The following is a 19,588-nucleotide window of genomic DNA, read 5'->3' on the forward strand; positions in this document are numbered from 1 at the left end:
ATTCCCTATATTTTTCAATTTTTGCGAGAGGCCGTGAGTGAACGGAACCACGGTTGCTTCTTTCTGATCGTTTGCGTATGGGGCCGCATACTTGTTCGCTTTTGCTGTTTTAAACTTGAACGAATTGATTTCCTTATTGCGACGAGCAGCTGCCGGGGATTACCGACCCTCACTAGACGATGGGTCTCATAACTCCAGTATTTTTCATGGGTTAGACAGATGATTTTTGTAGTGCAGTGATATGACGGGACCTGGCTACGGCTTGTTTTGCTAGCTTAGAATGTGATGATGCAAATAGGAGCAATGGTTTACTGTTACGTGGTTTATACGTCCAGCAAGTGTGACTAGGCAAAAAAAAGCTTGAGGTCCAGGAACCTCATCCCATTATCTTTGAGAAATTCACAGGTTAACTTGGTGTCAGTGAGAGCAAGGAAATCACCTACGAATCGGAAGCACTGCCCAACCTTTGATCCTTGCAGTTTTCTTCTAAGCTTCCTATCTTTCAGTTCTTAGACCCGATGCTCAAACCCATGCTCACAGCTAGTCACAAGCTTGTGCTCATACTGCTGTGGCACCACGAGGACGGAGACGGAGTGACGACAACTTGTGTTGCCTTGTGTTGTCGTCACTCCGTCTCCGTCCTCGTGGTGCCACAGCAGTACGAATTCCTACCAACTCGCCCAATTCTCAACCCTTTTGAGCACAAGCTTGTCCTCGGAGGCGACTTGTATCCGCCTTGCATAGACAGGAATGCTCTCATCATTGAGCGCCCTGATTGTAATGATAGCGCAGGCCTTCTTTCCGACTCCTCGTTTTACCACGACCTGAATCATTGTAACCGTCTCAACAAGTGTTACGGCGGCAACACGGGCCACATTTGACCTTGCGTTTATAAAAAAAAATGTTTTCGACGATTACAGAGTGAGTATTAAAGATTGCACTGCAGATCACAAGCTTGTACACGTGAACCTTTAAATTGATAGCAGAGACCAAAAATGTCCAGTTCAAACGTTTCATGATCTCACTAAAGCGGACGATAACTCCATCCTTGACAGCTGGCATTTTTCCTTTGGCAAATATGAGTAGGCTGAAGATGCCTCGCATCTCTGGGATAACTTTAAAACCGTAGTCCTATCATGCATGAAACAGTTCGTTCTTATTCGTGACAAGGCAAGACAACATCACAACCCATGGATTAATCGCGACATTATTCATTTTAAGCTGTGCGTTGCCCGATATCGGCAGAGAACGATTAAGATTAACTCAGAAATGGCCGCCCTGAAATTGCGAATAACGCTTGCTAATGCACGAACTACATTTCTGAGGATTCCGCATTCCGCTAGGTGGCGCCGCCCTGGTTAGCTGGCTGCCTACCGCGCTCTGCTTTAACCTGCCCCTGGCCTGGTCCAGGGCCTCGCCCGCCCCTGGATTTACACTCCATCGCTTCAGGAAGGCTCCCGAAGCACGTGGAAACCATCGGCATCACGGCCCGCTGCCGAACTGGCCCTCCAAGCGTCTCCAAAACTGTGAAGCGGCGCGGCGCCTCGCTAAACCTAACGCGCCGCGCCTCCACCGCCGCAATGCAGCGTCTGACCAAGCCCCTGCAGCCCGGACCCACCGATGCCGCCACCGCGGGGCCTGTTCCAACCACGTCGACAGCCGTCTCTCAAACGGGTACGTTCAACGCCGCCCACGCAACCGAGCACATTCCTGCCGCACTGCACGCCTTGAGCGACGCTGGGAGCACCGGATCGACGGCTGCGGCGCAGCCGGCAGCGTTCGTCGTCGGCGCAGCGTCCACACCTAGCCAACTCCACGCTCTAAGGGACGCCAAGAGCTTCGGGGCCATAGACGCGTCGCAGCCGGCTGCGTTCGTCGCCGCCGCTGGAGCCGCTGCACCTACTCCAGCCAAAGGTCCCACTGACACCAAGACCTCCAGCCCGGCACCAGCGTCGCACACTGAGACTCCGGCTGAGGACTCAGACATGGACCTTACGACGTCCCCGGCAGACGACACTCCTTCCCAGGAAATCGGCTGGACCACCATCGGTGCCAACCGTAAGCCTGCCACCGCAGCCCGACCCCGCGCCGAGCTCATCACAGTTGCCATCCAGCTTCCCCCTGGAACCCTCACCCCCAAGCTACCTCTCTACGACGTACTCGCCGCAGTCGCCTCCGCTGCACAACTTTCCTCGAAGACCAGTGCCGACATCACCCGTCAGGCCAGGCCAGCCCAAAGCCTTGTGTTTCTAAAGACTCATTCTCCTCTCACCGCCCACCTCCTACTCTCTGTCACGCATCTTCAGCTTCATGGTAAGCCTGTCACCATCAAAACTTACACCCCCCATCCTCCCATCTCATGCCTCGGCGTCATTCATAACGTCGGGGGCCACTTCACTCCTGATGACCTCATGCATGACCTGGAATCTTTCAAAACAGATATTCTCGCTGCTCGCATGATGGAATCCACTCAATCAGTGCTCATAACGTTCGCTGGCACCGTCATCCCCCACTTTGTTTATTTCAAACGCGTTGCCTTCCGGTGCCGTCCTCATAAACCTAAGCCTCCCACCTGCACCCGTTGTCTCACTCTAGGCCATCGCGCCCACCAATGCCCCCAGCACAGCGTTCCGGCCAAGTGCCGTCGCTGTGCTGCTCCTCTACCCGCTGACCCTTCCGCTCATGTGTGTGCCCAGCCCTGGTGCGTTCATTGCCAGGTGAACACCCACCCCTCCCTCGACCCCACTTGCCCCTTCATCCTTGCTAAGCAACGCGAGTGTGCTAAAAGACAGTTTTAGCTGAGCGTTTTTGCGGCCAGCGGAGAGGAGCGGACGAACGCAGAGGCCGCTGCGCATGCGCACGTCGCTGGGCCGGCCAGCGTTTTTTCGGAGCGAAGCTTACGCCCGCTGGGAAGCCCTCTCCAGCGGAGCGATAGGCAGCGCGCGAGCGTGCGTAAGAGCGCGCGGGCGTGTATGGGTATTCAACATGGCAGCCTCTTTTGTACATCTAAAACGCAACACTTGCCAAATAATTAACTAAAACACAGAATCTACCTTTACTATACAGTTTCAGCGCATTATCAGCTGCCTTAATTGATATTCTTTTCACTCTAACTCGAATTGGGACCAATAGGTGGAGCAGCAGAGCAATTCGACTCTAGTCCGCTCGAGAGGACGAGCGATCCGCCCGGCTAAAACTGTTTTCTCGCGCGCGTCTCCGCTGGTGTATCCGCTCGCCCGCTCCGCCCCGCTGGCCGTAAAAACGCTCAGCTGAAACTACCTAAAGCTGCATACCTCCGACGCCTAGCTTTGCGCCGGGCCACTCAACCCACCAACCCTCCCCCCTCCCCCGCCTCCTCCTCCTCCTCCTCTAATCATGAATCTCCATCATCTCCGATCACGTCACCACCAGGCTCCTACGCCGCCATAGTTAAAGGATCCTCGGTGCCAGCGTCCCTCTCTTCCACTACACCACCCTCTCCATCCTTGACTGACGAGAGACGCTCCTTCGACCTCCGGCTCGCAATGCTGGAACGCCAGCAGCGAGAGCAGCAGCGCATTTCCCACGATCTACAACAGCAGATACATGCCTTGACTCAAACCCTCCAGACAACCACCTCCTCTCTTACCTCCCAGCTTAGCAAGCTAAATGAGCACCTTGCCACGTTCACCACTCCTTCCTCCAGCGCCCAGGTCGCCCCTTTGGCTGACCTTGTAGAAACCACCACACAGGCACATCACACTCGCTTGGTTCAGCTGGAAACTTCGGTTCTCCAGATCGTTACCACCCTCCCAGCACAATCAAAGCAATTGGAATCCTTCGCATCTATGCTCCAATCCGTCCATGAGTCACTGCCCCCGGCAAAAAAGAAGGAACGCGTACCATCGCGTTCCTCTCCACTATCATAATGGCGTTTGGCGAGGACCTCGAGATTGTGCAGTGGAACTGCCGAAATCTTTGCCACAATAAGACCCCCCTCCACCAGTATCTACTCACGCGCCCCTCCCTACCTCATTTTCTCCTTCTCCAGGAGACCCGGACGGCCCGCAATGTCCCAGGCTACCGCGCCTACCATGCCACTACGGCCACACCACTTGCGTCTATTTATGTACGCAGTGACGTGCTCGTAGAGCAAATTGACTTCCCCTCCACCCTCCTTAAATATTTAGTTGGTGTGGTTTATTACCACCCTTCTTCCCGCATCTCACTCGTCCTTTTGTCTATTTACAACCCCTCTATCACTTCCTCTTTATTCTCTGCTCTGGGCAAATTCCTTCACTCTCTTTCTTCTACCTCCCATCTCCTCTTTGGTGGTGACTTTAATGCCCCTCACACACTCTGGGGCTCCCCACAAACCCTCAAACCCGGCCGAGTCCTCCATTGTCTGCCCCAGGAACGCCACCTCACCCTTCTTAATACTCCTGGCTCTCCTACTCGAGCGGGCACTGCCTCACAACGCCCTACGACACCCGACCTCACTTTCTTTCGGGGTTCACTTTCCTTTCACTGGCAGGTGACAGCCGAAACTCTTCTAAGTGACCACTTTCTCATCCATATCACCACCTCTCTCTCCCACATCCCTCGCTGTCATCCGATTATTCACACTGACTGGCATGCTTTTCGCACTAATCTCGCCTCCGACTCCTTTCAATCCTACGACGGCTGGACGTCGCGCATCTCTGCAGCGCTCACGTCCAGTAGCCGTCGCGCTCGCTCTCGTTACCCAATCCAAGACCCAGATCCTCACCTTCTCCGTTTATGGCGTCGCCGTAAACGTCTTCAACGCTCCTTTCGCTCCCAACCACACAATGCCCAACTTTCCTCCCGGATCACTGCTTTGCGGGCCGAGATCGTCGCCCACTGCGCCTCCCTCGAGCACTCTCGTTGGAGCGCTCTTTGTGACCGTCTTGACTCTGCATTGCACTCGCGATCCACATGGTCTCTCTTCAAATCCCTCCTTGGCACTAAGCCTGCCCTTGCTCCCACTCTAGCTAAAGCCCTCACTCAAGGAACTCCCTCCGATGTTTTTGATCAGCTCGCCTCTCTCTACCTCCCGCCCCCTCTGGCACCCTCCTACCCGGTGTACTGCGGTGGACCTAACCCCGATCTGGACCAATCTTTCACTCTCCGGGAGCTCGAATCGGCTCTGGCTGCTAATGCTACACGCTCGGCTCCCGGTGAGGATGCCATTACATACACCACACTTCGCAACCTTCCTGACTGCGCCAAAGAATTCCTCCTTAAAACCTACAATGATGCATGGGACAGCAGCTGCCTGCCCAGCTCCTGGACCTCCTCCCTCATTTCTATGATTCCAAAGCCGGGCAAGCCTCCCTCTCTCTCTAACCTCCGCCCAATCTCCCTGACATCATGTGTTGGTAAGACCCTTGAGCGAATGGCACTGACTCGCCTCTCTAATTTTCTCGAGACGAGGGAGTTCTTCCCTCATTCTCTCATCGGCTTCCGACGCCACGTCTGTGCACAGGACATGTTTCTGGTTCTCCAGCACACGTTTCTGTCACCTACCCCCACTCAAATTCACGCACTTGTGACCGTCGATGTTCGCAAGGCCTTCGACGGTGTTTGCCACGACCACATCCTTTCCCAACTCGCCTCCCTAGACTGTGGCTCCCGCATGTACTGTTATATCCGCTCATTCCTCTCTAAACGTGTCGCTCGCTTTCGAGTCGACACCTATCTGTCCGACCCCCACAACCTTACCCGAGGCACTCCTCAAGGTGCTGTTCTCTCTCCTACCCTTTTCAATCTTGCTATGGCCCCTCTCGCCTCCCAGCTAGCTGAGATTCCCGACCTGCATCATACATTTTACGCCTATGACATCACTCTCTGGTGTTCATCTGGCTCTCCCGGTCACGTACAGGACACCCTGCAACGTGGCCTAGATCTCATCGACTCCTTTCTCACCACCGCTGGCCTCTCTCCTGCTCCTGAGAAATCCGAGCTTTTCCTTCTCAACCATTCCTCCTACCAGCGCTCACACAACCACTTCGTCTCTCTCCACCTTTCTGGCTCTCCCATTCCTGTCGTCACACAGTGCAAAGTTCTTGGCTTCCCTTTGCATGCGGCTAAGAATGTGCAATCCCTTCACCGCGCTGTCACCACCTGCCACTCTGTAACTCACCTCCTGCGGCGCGTGGTCACTCGACGCTCAGGTCTCCACGAGGCTCACGCGTGCCGAGTTGCCCACGCGCTGGCCCTCAACAAGGTCTTGTACTTTGCACCCTACGCTTCCTTCACTCAGACTCAACTTAACGCTCTCGAGACTGCCCTTGTGGGCCTCTACAAGGCAGCTCTCAACCTCCCTATCACTACCTCTACCACTAAGCTCTTTGCCACAGGCCTCTTCCATCCTCTTCGTTCTCTTCTCAGTCTCCATCGTGACTCGCAGCTTGCCCGGCTTTCCCTTACCCGTCAGGGTCAGTGGTTATTGACTCAAGCGGGTATCTCGCCCATTCCAATCTCCCCGTTTACCTCTCCTATTCCCACCCCCGCCCCCAATATTCGTATCCTTCCCCTCCCGACCAACATGTACCCCGTCCTGCACGCCGGACGTCGTCATGCGGCCGCACAGCACCATTCCCCTCTCTTTGATACCCAGGGTGTAGCTTACACGGATGCCTCCTTCGTGGCTCCTCGAGGTTCCTGCGGCTACGCCCTGTACCATCCACACCTCCCTGCTCCTGAAACCCACACCAGCGGGCCGTATCTACACCCTCCAGACGCATTGTCCCTCGAGGTCCTCGCCATTGCGCATGCCCTCCAGTCATTTTCCCTCCTTCTCTCTCTCCAAGAGTACACAGTCTATTCGGACTCGCAAGCCGCTATACACCACATACAGAAACGCGCCCTGACCCCTTCTCTCCAACAGGAGGTCGAACGAGCGGTCTCCGCACTGCAGCCTTCCATCGTTTTCCTCCGCTGGGTCCCTGGGCATTCAGGGATTGACGGCAATGAGCTGGCCCATCAGCTCGCCCGCGACACACTTTTCCGGGCACCGTTGATCCCCTGGCCCAAGCCCTCGGAGGACGGTGGGAGACTCACCCTTCGCCGCACCATAAAAGAGGTCTACCTTGAGCTCCGCCTCGACAAACGCCTTTACCCTCCCCCTCATCCATCACTCACGGTGCCGGAGTCTCGCCTTCTTCGGCACATTCAGATGAATGCAGTTATCACCCCGTCCCGCCTCTTCCTCTATCGCTATCGATCGGACCCTTCCTGTCCCAACTGCCCCTGTATCTATGCGGACCTGGCCCATTGCCTATTCTATTGCCCGGCTGCTCAGCAGTCGGGTTCCTTCCCCCCACCCTCTCTATCCATCACCACCTGGCTCGACTGGCTTGGCGCTGAAGGGGAAGAAGAACAGCGGCTTCTGGTCGCCCAGGCGGTCGAAATGCTCGGCCTGTAAATTATGGTCACTTCACTTCACTTTAATACCTTAAAGACCCTCGTTAGAGGGTATTACATAAGGGGTGGGGCACACAGAAATGAAAAACAGAATGAATAACAGATAAGTTGAAAGTTATACAAATATAAGATTATCACTGAGCAAGTACACGCGTGATTTCTTCGATGAACAATGATTGGCATGTGATAGCAGCAAGTTCTCGGGGAAGGCCGTTCCAGTCGTTCGCGGTCCGGGGGAAGAATGATGAAGAAAATGTAGTGGTGCGGGCGCGAGGTCGTGACACTTGCTGCTGATGGCCGGTGCGGAGGGAGATGCGTGGTGGTGGTGCGCAGATGTAGGGTTCCTGTCGTAGCTCAGAGTAAAAAAACTTGTGGAACAAACATAAACTAGCAATGTAGCGGCGATGAGCAAGGGTAGGTAGGCTGGACTGTGATTTGAGGGATGATATGCTGATATCAAAAGAATACGATGAATGAATGAATCTAGTTGCTCGGTTTTGAACTGCTTCAATTGAATTACAGAGATATGCTTGCTTTGGAGACCAGATGGGAGATGCGTATTCTAATTTTGATCTGACTAATGATTTGTATGCGAGGAGCTTGACATGCTGAGGTGCAGAGCGTAGGTGTCGCTTTAAGAATCCTAGTGTTCTGTTGGCGGATGATATGATGTTTGAAATATGCGTATTCCACGTAAGATCATGACAAATATGAACACCAAGGTATTTGTATGATTGGACAAGATCGAGAGGAACGTTTGATATGCTGTATTGGAACAGAAGAGGGTAACGGCGACGATGGAACGACATATGTTTGCATTTACTTGTGTTAAGTGTCATTAGCCATTCACTGCACCAGTCTTGCACATGAGTTAAATTATTTTGAAGGGATTGTTGGTCGAAGGTGTTAGTGACTGTTCTGTAAATAACACAATCATCAGCAAACATCCGAATATGGCAATCTAATTTCTCAGGTAGGTCGTTAATATAAATTAGAAACAAGAGTGGCCCAAGGACGGATCCTTGGGGCACGCCTGAGGAGACTGGTAGGAGGTCAGACATTTGGTTATTGACAACGACTGATTGGAAGCGGTGAGTTAAGAATTCTTTTATCGATTACAAGTCTTTTACTACTACTACTACTACTACTACATTTCTGATGGAATCCCCTTTAAGGTTTTGGCGCTTCTTATCAGACTCTAAACAGACTTAAGAGAACTTCTTGCTGGGCTAGTTGGTAATTCATTGTAAAAGTAAAAGCGCCAAAAAACCACACACACACACAAGACAAGAGGCGCTCTGTCCCGTTCTCTTGTCTTGTGCGTGTGTGTGGTTTTTTGGCGCTTTTACTTTTACAATCTAAAAAGACTGTCCAACAACTAAGAATTAACGAACATACAAGCTCTAATATTAATGGTATTGTAAATGAATTCAATACCACGTTCCAGAAATTTTTACTCTGTATGCTTCCGACCATTACACTTTGGTCAGCAGACAGCCTCACCCGCCATACTTGACCTTGCTGTGAATCGTGAAGGCATACTTTTCCTCCTTCTAAGCATTAAAGAAAAGAAATCATCGGGCGCTTACGGAATACTGAATGTTTTCCTGAACCGGCACGCTCAAGTTTTGTCGCATTACCTTTGTGTTGTTTTTTCAGCATCTCTTCAGCAAACTCCGTGTGAAGTAACTGGCTAGCAGCCAAAGTGGTTCCAGCATTTAAATCAGGAGACAGATTGGATGCTGGTAACTACAGACCCATCTCTTTGATAAGCACCTCCTGGAAAATTCTCGAGCATGCATAGCCAACTACATAACCAATCATCTTGATTCAGTTAATTTTTTTGTTAATTATCACCATGGCTTCTGCAAAATTGTCTCGACAGTTATGCAACTCCTCTCTTGTATTCGTGAATTTGCTTTAGCTATCGAGGAAGCTCGGAAGCACCGTGTGGAAGGTCGGGGTAAAGGTAAGTCGCGGCGCCATCTGACAAGACAGAAAAGGGGGGGGGGGGGGGGGGGGAGCCCTCTACAGAGTGGTCACGTGATATTTCTAGGGACGATAACTTCTGTAGAAGGCGGCGGCAACCCAGTTGTGGTCGACGCGATTTCGCACGATGCTTTCCCGCCGTCGGTCCATTGTCGCTCTGCAAAAAAAGTAAACATCCCTGCTAGCTCTACACTCCGTATCATATTTAGTGCGCAACGCCGTGAAAGGTACGAGAGTAATGCGCATGAAAAAAATAAAGGAATTCGGGTTACTTAACACATGCTTTGTGGTAGAGTGGTCTAAGGCGCAAGAAAGCGACAGCGTGTCGCCAGCAATGAGAACGCATTTAGTCAAGCTCACGGCATATGTATCATGTGCCGTGAAACCCCTCATGTACCCCTCACCCGAGGGCCCTTGAGGTATTTGTAATAAAAAATTAATAAATGTAATGAGCCAGCAGGCAAAGCATTACGCATCGCTAACCACAAGGAACACACTGCACTTTCGTCCCAGATGTAGGCAGCACGAACAAAATAATTGGTTTTCAGGAAAGGAAAGGCACAGTAGTTGTCTCACTTCCCAGTGGACTCCTCAAACGCACTGCAAAGGAAAAGGGAGTGATGTGGGAGTGCAAGAGGCAATAGAGAAGCTTTGACTGCATTGTACGCTATGTGTGAAACGGAGTGCAGTGTTTGCCATTAAGTACAGGCTTTCAAAGCTGAACCGTTGGTTACAACTTGTTTTTGGAAAAATAGTAACTGATTACCAGTAATCAATTACTGAAAAAAGTGATTGAATTACCCAGAATTTTGCCATTTCAAAAAAGAAATTGATTAATTACAAAATTTATCATCGTCATCAGCCTGACTACGCCCGCTGCAGGGCAAAGGCCTCTCTCATTTCTCTCCAATTAACACCGTCCTTTACCACTAGCGGCCACTGTAATTGCTTGCAATTACAAGTAATTAATTACCTGTAACGCATTACGTACATGTCTGGCACTGGCTCGCTGTGTGTTTGAGGTTGGGTGCACTATGTCAAGATGTACAATAGTGCTGTTTAATCCAACATTCCCGTCGTCTCGACGCACCTATGGCTTTTGCATTTCCCTCTCTATAGGGATTCCGTGTAAATGGTACCCCAATGGATGCCTACCTCTGGCTTCCTTTTTCAATTGAAATATAATAATAATAATAATAATAATCTTCATTTGTGTCGTAGGGAACACGGTCGACACTGGAGGCCGGCAGTAAAAGCTGTCACAAACGACAGCTTGACAGAGCCGCAGGCCCCCATGCACTTGGTACCAGTACAGTGTCAATGCTTATATGCAAAAAAAAGATGCTATACACAGTAGAGCTCACAGTACACCCTGATAAATAAATTCCATTTTCTATACAGAACCCAACACAAAAATTTGGTGATATACGGCATAAATTAATAGAAAGAACATAGAATAGAAGATACAACATGATGGATAGAACATAAAATTACCGTGGCTTAAGGCATGAAACAATGACAGATCAATTCTATGAACTCATAAGAACAAAATACACAGGCGGTTGTAGTCTAGTAAGGCAAGAAAAGATAGTCAGAAGAATGGCCTGAGGGGCGAGTTGGTGCATGATGAAATGAACGGCGGCGCAACAAGAAGAACACAACAAGAGAGGGGACACCACATGCGCACACTACCAACTGTTTTATTGCATGGAAAGGAGGCATATTTAAACATACAGCTCAGGCATGACACTCATCGCATTATCGCACAGACTCAACACGTGGAAAAGAAACAGCAACATCAGGATAAAAGACAAGAACCCTTAACCTCTGCAGAAAAAACTAAAAGATTTTGATAACAGAACTTTGAGCAGGCCATCTCGTAGCAAAAGCAGTCAACAATCGTAGCAAAAGCAGAGTCAAACAAGAGAAGCAAAAGCAGTCAAAAAAAAATACAATCGTAGCAAAGGCAGCGTCAAACGTATAAAGCAAAAGCAGTCAGAACCCGAGAAACAACAAAACGAAAAAAAAAACAGTAACAAAGTTAACAACCCGCCTAAAACAAACAACAGACGGCCGCTAGAAATGCAGGGCTGAAAAGATGCACAGCACATGGCGTTACAAAAAACTGTCAAGAAAGGACACTTCATTTCTACGGAGGGATACTGAGGAGTCGCTAACACAAGTGCTTCCCTTCTTATTGATCATAAAGGCCTCAAGAATTTCGCGTGCCACCTGATCGCGACTCCTGCCGAGAATCCTTATTCCGTTAATCACTGGCTCACACTTGCAATCTTTACAATGTAGGGGCAAATTCGACCCTCCTCCGTTTTCTAACGACTTTTCGTGTTCCCGTGTTCTGTCGTTAATGCAGCGACCTGTCTGGCCTATATAGACCCCCCCGCAGGTCAGTGGGATTTCGTACACCACTCCGACGGCACATGAAACGAAATGCTTGCCGTGCCGCTTTCCGCACATGGCTTTCTTCTCTTGGCTGATCCGCGAGCATAACCCGCTCAGCTTTCTTGGCGCAGAGAAAACGACAGGAACGTCGTACCGGCCAGCAACTTTCTTCAAGTTGTGCGCCACACGGTGTATATAAGGGACCACTTGTGGTCGCTTTGATCCCGGCTTAGCATGGAATTTTTTCTTCTTTCCTTTCATTTTTTGAAGGAGGGTCTCCGCTACTCTACAAACAACAGAACACGGGAAGCCAGCCATTTGAAGCCTTTCGATCTGATTGTTAAAGATAGCCTCAGCCATGTGAGCACAGGACTTAAGCAATGCGGACTCGAGGCAAAGTGAAGCGATCGCCCTTTTTACTGTCTTAGAGTGCGCTGATCCGTACGGAAGAAGTTCCTTTTTTGCTTGTGGGGAATACATCCAACAAGCACGTCCTTCTAAAAACTTGATATTAATATCTAAAAACTGCAAGCTGTTGTTGTCAGGAAGTTCGTGAGTAAAAGCCAGCCCTTTCCCTGTTGTCTGAAAACGGATAAGATTCTTTCCACTGTGCTGGGGAGCGTCAATGCAGAGTTAGTACTTTTTAGTATTACCAAGAAGTCGTCCACGTATCTAAAAATTCGCAGGACTGGGCCACTGTCAAGGGAAGACGCTAAAGCACGGTCAATAGTTGATAAAAATATATTACACAATGCAGGGGCGACACAGGAACCGATGCAGATGCCTCTTCTCTGCAAGTACATTTCAGTTTCAAAGGAAACAAACGTAGATCTTAGGTAAAATTCTAGAAGTGATAAAAAATTGTCAACACTTAGTCCAGCTGAGTTCTGAAATGCGATGGCCCCATTAGATTCAATGCACTCCCGTACGGATTTGAAAAGGTCACTATGAGGAACTGAGTAAAATAAATCTTCCACATCAACAGAAAACAATTATCCAATAGAAGACTGGTCTTTTAAAAAAGCTGTCACATCTGCAGAATTCTTGGTAGCGAAGGGATCGTCTACTTCCAGTCCTTTCAAATGCTTCAGGAGAAATTTGCTCACCTTTTGCTGCCAAGAATCCCGCTCACTAACAATAGATCTGAAAGGCATGTCTGGCTTATGGGTTTTCACCGTAAAAAAGATATCAAGAGACCCTTTCTTGCAGTCGCTGATTCCCTTGGCCAGCCCGGAAAGCTGCAACTGGTTGCACAACGAGATGGCTTTCGTTTTCACTCTACAGGCACTCTTCTTCACCTGAACAAAGTTCTTCAAAATGGCCTGCGTCGCCTTTTCTTTGAATACGCCAGCCGGAACCACCGCGAAACCGCCTTCTTTGTCTGCTTGAAGAAGTCTTAGGTCGTTGTCCTTGAAGAACGACACGACGTGTCGCGTGCGCTCCTTTGGGTAGAGGTCCTTTTTCCGGGCTGTCCTCAGTATCCCGTCAACACCATCCAAAAGGCACCTTTCCCGGTCCTCACCGGCTTTATCTGCCACCTTCCTGTTCAGGGACAGTAGCTCGAAGGCTGGGATTCTTGGAGGACAACTGTACTTCGGCCCTTTGGTTAGGGTAGCGGCTACTTCTTCTGGAACGGAGGCATTCCCAAGGACGACCAGGCTGCTAGGCTTCACCGTCTTCTTTTCAGGATTCCGCGGAAGAACAGTAAGGTAGCGTTGCCATAAAAACTCTGTGGATTGCGCTGCGAGAAGTCTCAGAGCAGCCAGTTCCTTTTCAGCGAGCCAGACAGGGTTAAGATTGAAGCACAAAACGCGCAGCCAGTCATAAAACAATCGAACTTGTCTCCACAGTTCGGATTTCAGATTTCGGCAAAGCCGTTTGACGTGCCCAAGGGAAGGCTTAATCGCACCAAAAAAGGCATTCACTTCTGAGGGAACAAGTCCCTTACGGAGACAAAATGAGATGAATCTTGCACGGCAGGTTGAAGCAGCGATGTGAGCGACAAGCGCATGTACTTGAGCATAGGAAGGACTTGAACACATAAAAGGGCCCACTGTACAAGAAAGGTACTTCAGAAGAATGGCCTGAGGGGCGAGTTGGTGCATGATGAAATGAACGGCGGCGCAACAAGAACACAACAAGAGAGGGGACACCACATGCGCACACTACCAACTGTTTATTGCATGGAAAGGTGGCATATTTAAACATACAGCTCAGGCATGACACTCGTCGCATTATCGCACAGACCCAACACGTGGAAAAGAAACAGCAACATCAGGATAAAAGACAAGAACCCTTAACCTCTGCAGAAAAAACTAAAAGATTTTGATAACAGAACTTTGAGCAGGCCATCTCGTAGCAAAAGCAGTCAACAATCGTAGCAAAAGCAGAGTCAAACAAAAGAAGCAAAAGCAGTCAAAAAAAAATACAATCGTAGCAAAGGCAGCGTCAAACGTATAAAGCAAAAGCAGTCAGAACCCGAGAAACAACAAAACGAAAAAAAAAGTAACAAAGTTAACAACCCGCCTAAAACAAACAACAGACGGCCGCTAGAAATGCAGGGCTGAAAAGATGCACAGCACATAGCGTTACAAAAAACTGCAAGAAAGGACACTTCATTTCTACGGAGGGATACTGAGGAGTCGCTAACACAAGTGCTTCCCTTCTTATTGATCATAAAGGCCTCAAGAATTTCGCGTGCCACCTGATCGCGACTCCTGCCGAGAATCCTTATTCTGTTAAGCACCTTAGGCATCTGCATCGGTTCCTGTGTCGCCCCTGCATTGTGTAATATATTTTTATCAACTATTGACCGTGCTTTAGCTTCTTCCCTTGACAGTGGCCCTGTCCTGCGAATTTTTAGATACGTGGACGACTTCTTGGTAATACTAAAAAGTACTAACTCTGCATTGACGCTCCCCAGCACAGTGGAAAGAATCTTATCCGTTTTCAGACAACAGGGAAAAGGGCTGGCTTTTACTCACGAACTTCCTGACAACAACAGCTTGCAGTTTTTAGATATTAATATCAAGTTTTTAGAAGGACGTGCTTGTTGGATGTATTCCCCACAAGCAAAAAAGGAACTTCTTCCGTACGGATCAGCGCACTCTAAGACAGTAAAAAGGGCGATCGCTTCACTTTGCCTCGAGTCCGCATTGCTTAAGTCCTGTGCTCACATGGCTGAGGCTATCTTTAACAATCAGATCGAAAGGCTTCAAATGGCTGGCTTCCCGTGTTCTGTTGTTTGTAGAGTAGCGGAGACCCTCCTTCAAAAAATGAAAGGAAAGAAGAAAAAATTCCATGCTAAGCCGGGATCAAAGCGACCACAAGTGGTCCCTTATATACACCGTGTGGCGCACAACTTGAAGAAAGTTGCTGGCCGGTACGACGTTCCTGTCGTTTTCTCTGCGCCAAGAAAGCTGAGCGGGTTATGCTCGCGGATCAGCCAAGAGAAGAAAGCCATGTGCGGAAAGCGGCACGGCAAGCATTTCGTTTCATGTGCCGTCGGAGTGGTGTACGAAATCCCACTGACCTGCGGGGGGGTCTATATAGGCCAGACAGGTCGCTGCATTAACGACAGAACACGGGAACACGAAAAGTCGTTAGAAAACGGAGGAGGGTCGAATTTGCCCCTACATTGTAAAGATTGCAAGTGTGAGCCAGTGATTAACGGAATAAGGATTCTCGGCAGGAGTCGCGATCAGGTGGCACGCGAAATTCTTGAGGCCTTTATGATCAATAAGAAGGGAAGCACTTGTGTTAGCGACTCCTCAGTATCCCTCCGTAGAAATGAAGTGTCCTTTCTTGCAGTTTTTTGTAACGCCATGTGCTGTGCATCTTTTCAGCCCTGCATTTCTAGCGGCCGTCTGTTGTTTGTTTTAGGCGGGTTGTTAACTTTGTTACTGTTTTTTTTTCGTTTTGTTGTTTCTCGGGTTCTGACTGCTTTTGCTTTATACGTTTGACTCTGCCTTTGCTACGATTGTATTTTTTTTTACTGCTTTTGCTTCTCTTGTTTGACTCTGCTTTTGCTACGATTGTTGACTGCTTTTGCTACGAGATGGCCTGCTCAAAGTTCTGTTATCAAAATCTTTTAGTTTTTTCTGCAGAGGTTAAGGGTTCTTGTCTTTTATCCTGATGTTGCTGTTTCTTTTCCACGTGTTGGGTCTGTGCGATAATGCGATGAGTGTCATGCCTGAGCTGTATGTTTAAATATGCCACCTTTCCATGCAATAAACAGTTGGTAGTGTGCGCATGTGGTGTCCCCTCTCTTGTTGTGTTCTTCTTGTTGCGCCGCCGTTCATTTCAAAGATAGTCAAGATTACAGTTCACTCGACAGGAGGAAATAGCATGGATACAATACAATAAAAATAAAAATCCGGTAGGTAAACATGGCCACTTAGTGTAAGGAGAAATTATTCAGTTGAAAACGATATGGGTGTAGAAACAAACTCAAGTATTAAGAAACAGAAAAATAAGTGTAATTGCGGACTATCAGGAACAATCAGGCATGATCATTTGGACATGTAGTAGTTTCTTATTTCTTTAAATGGATATATTTATAATTGTACATTTTCTTTATTCAATTTATTCAATAACCTCGGCAACTGATTTTGCAATGTTTGATGACCATATGTTGTGCGGTATGTTTTTACCATCCAGTATTCGCTGTAACGAGTGGCATGACTCGGGGTGTTGTGTTGTAGATTCGCTAGCTGTTTTAAGAATGTACCACCATTCTTTACTTCCTGTTTATAAAGCTTACTCAGTCGGTAGTCATACATTGTCATAATCGGCATCACATTGTATTTTAAAAATATTTCATGAGTGTGAAAGCGACTATCTACATTTTCTACTGTACGAAGAAACCTTTTCTGCAGTATATGAAGCTTTTGTACATTTTCCTTTGTTGTAGATGCCCAGACTAACTGACAGTAGTTTAATCTTGAGGAGAACCGGGTGTTATAAATGGCCAGCATAATCTTTCGGGGTAGAACATTTCGATTGCGATATATGAGGTCTATAACTTGAGAGAGTTTTGCTGCTAGAGGGTTGATGTGATAATCCCAGGATAAAGTTTCATGAAAAATAACTCCTAAGGTTTTAAAAGTAGGAACAATTTCAATCGGAATAGAGTATAAGGCTATATTTCTGTTTACTGTTATATTTCTCCCCTTAGACCTGAACAAAATGCATTTAGTTTTGGACACATTGATCGTCAGGCAGTTTTTCTGAGTCCATTCCCCTAAAGCATGTAGTGTAGATTGTGCGGAGTCACATAATTCTTCAACATCTTTTCCTGCAAAACAAATGCTCTTGTCGTCGACATATATAATAAATTTTGCAGGGGGGGAAACATTAGTAATATCATTTATGTATATGTTGAACAGGAATGGACCCAAAATACTGTCCTGCGGTACACCACTACGCACCTCTAGTTGTTCAGAGACCGAGTCAGTTATTTTAACTATTTGTTTTCGATGGTCCAAGTATGATCGTATTAAACGTATGGCTTTGCCACGAAAACCATACCGCTGACATTTCAGAATTAATATTTCATGATTTATGAGGTCGAACGCTTTGAAAAGGTCTAAAAATATTCCAAGTATAAAATTACTTTGCTCGAAATGTGTTAAAATATGTTCCTTTAGTGTCAGAAGAGCAAATTCTGTACTTAGACCTCGCCGAAAGCCATACTGAGAGTTAGTTATTATCTTATGTTTTTCTTCAAATTTGCTAAAGCGGCACAATATCACTTTCTCTAAAGCTTTAGATAAAATAGGTAAGATAGAGATAGGCCGATAGTTGTTCATGTCATTCTTGTTGCCCTTTTTATGAACAACAGTTACTCGCGCAAGCTGCATTTTGTGGGGAAAGACACCTTGGCTGAGACCAAGGTTGAAGATAGGCAAGGAGATCAGCAACATATTTAAGAGGTTTTGTTTTAAAACCATCGGCATCTCTGGCATTACTGTTGTTTAGGCTCGTTATAACTGTGAGCACTTCAGCCTCGCTTGTTGGGTACAGAAAAATTGTCTCTCTATTCCATCGAAGGTTTTCCAGATTGTTGTGAACGGTATCTTGCACCTTAAGATTAACAGGATATTTATTAAACGCATCTGCAAGTGGTTTTCCAGTTCGGGACCGTCTATATTCAGTTTCTCAATCACATTCGGTGATGCCTTATAATTCAATAGTGAAGCTAATCTCTTCCATGTGATGTCTGTGGATCCTGGCTTAAATTCCAGAAGATTTGCAATATGTTTACGACGTGCTATTGCTAAGTCCTTGTTCAGGCGATTTCGATAGACTTTAAACTCTTTATATTTATTTAGATCTTTAGTTTTGATAGAGAGATTGTAAAGATAATTTTTATAACGAATTCTTGTTTTCAGTTCAGCTGTGACCCAAGGCTTCCTAATCTTTCTGTACGCACTTCAGGAAAGCTAGCTGCGTATACAGGCTGCAGTATTTCAAGAAACGTGTTATATGCTACGTTGACATCGTTGCTTTATAAGACATCCTTCCAGGATAGCTTTTCTATTTTTTTCCGAAGTATCGAAAGGTTTCGTTCGGTAATATGTTGGACTGTTAGTGCGGGTCTTGAAAGCTCACTCCGTACATATCCTTTAGTGCAAAGGAATATCGGTAAGTGGTCACTGAGGTCGAAAGAAAGTACTCCCGACCTAAGTTTATCTTGACTTACATTTGTAAGAAACATATGTCAATGAACGACTGTGAATTTGCAGTTATTCTTGTTGGGAGGTTAATTACATTGCTAAGCCCATTAGCATTTAACAGGACTTCAAAATTGGTTTTTGTAGCATCATTTTTAATCATGTCAATATTCATGTCCCCACCGCAAATGAGACTCAGGTTATTATTAGTAATAAAGCTAAACAGTTTATCTAAATAGTTGAAGAAACGCAGCGTTGAACCATTCGGCGGGCGATAACACACAACAAGTGCTGTGTTTTGTTTTGTAATTTAATTGTCAGGATCTCATAGTCACTTGTTACTACCGAACACTCTGAGAGTATTTCGCAGTCGTAGTCTTTTCTAACCAAAATACATATCCCGCCTCCTCGACCAAATGGACGATTTAAATAGTATGTTTCATGAGACGGAAGTCGGTAGACGTTTGTTTCATCAGTGCTCCGCGTTTCCGTGAGCATAATATAATTTCAAAAATGTATTTGGCGTATTGTTACGAACTTTTTCTGCTTTTAACTGAGAAGCCAACCTCTAGCTATGCGCGACCAAGTTCTTTCTTGGAATCCTATCAACTCTGTCGTAAAGCGCTAACGGCATGAGGTGATGACTCGCAGCGATGAGCTGAGGGCCGCTGAACCACTGTCGCTCACGTTCTGGGTTCGTAGAAAAATTTGCCCATCGCCCGAAAAAGTGGATCGTCAAAGTAGCCAAACAGAAAAAGGTGTTGCGGGGTCCGCATCATACCTGGCTGCGCACGCATGTGCACCATGTCATGGGCTCCAGTAGTCGGGAGCATGCACGGCAACGCCTTCTTACGCATAGAGTGCACCATAAAAGCCCGCGCTGTATTAGGCGGCACGTGAAAGGCAGGGCATGCACAGAGGCGGCTGTTTTCCGGGGAGAGGACGACTGACGGCGTGAGTGCTTGCCCGATTGCTTCATACACTATAAGTGTCTGCTCGGGTGCTTGCGCCCACTTTCTTTACGCCTGTTAGAACGGGTTACCATTGCCTAGCCTAGGCGTTTCTTCTTCCAAACTCCCGTAGGCGTGGGCATTTGTGTT

At 47.8% G+C, this 19,588-nt stretch overlaps 1 protein-coding gene across 1 annotated transcript; it reads left to right on the plus strand.

Annotated features, from left to right (window-relative positions):
* Positions 1 to 1,956: 1,956 nt before the first annotated feature.
* Positions 1,957 to 4,067, plus strand: LOC149345853 (uncharacterized). Its single transcript, XM_089585304.1, has 2 exons — positions 1,957 to 2,781; positions 3,280 to 4,067. The coding sequence occupies exons 1-2, from the start codon at positions 1,986 to 1,988 to the stop codon at positions 3,906 to 3,908; spliced, it is 1,425 nt and encodes a 474-aa protein (XP_089441430.1). The 5' UTR covers positions 1,957 to 1,985; the 3' UTR covers positions 3,909 to 4,067.
* Positions 4,068 to 19,588: the final 15,521 nt, after the last annotated feature.

Source organism: Amblyomma mixtum, chromosome 4 (assembly GCF_055824585.1).
Source record: "Amblyomma mixtum isolate Tamu chromosome 4, ASM5582458v1, whole genome shotgun sequence".
Lineage (NCBI taxonomy): Eukaryota > Metazoa > Arthropoda > Arachnida > Ixodida > Ixodidae > Amblyomma > Amblyomma mixtum.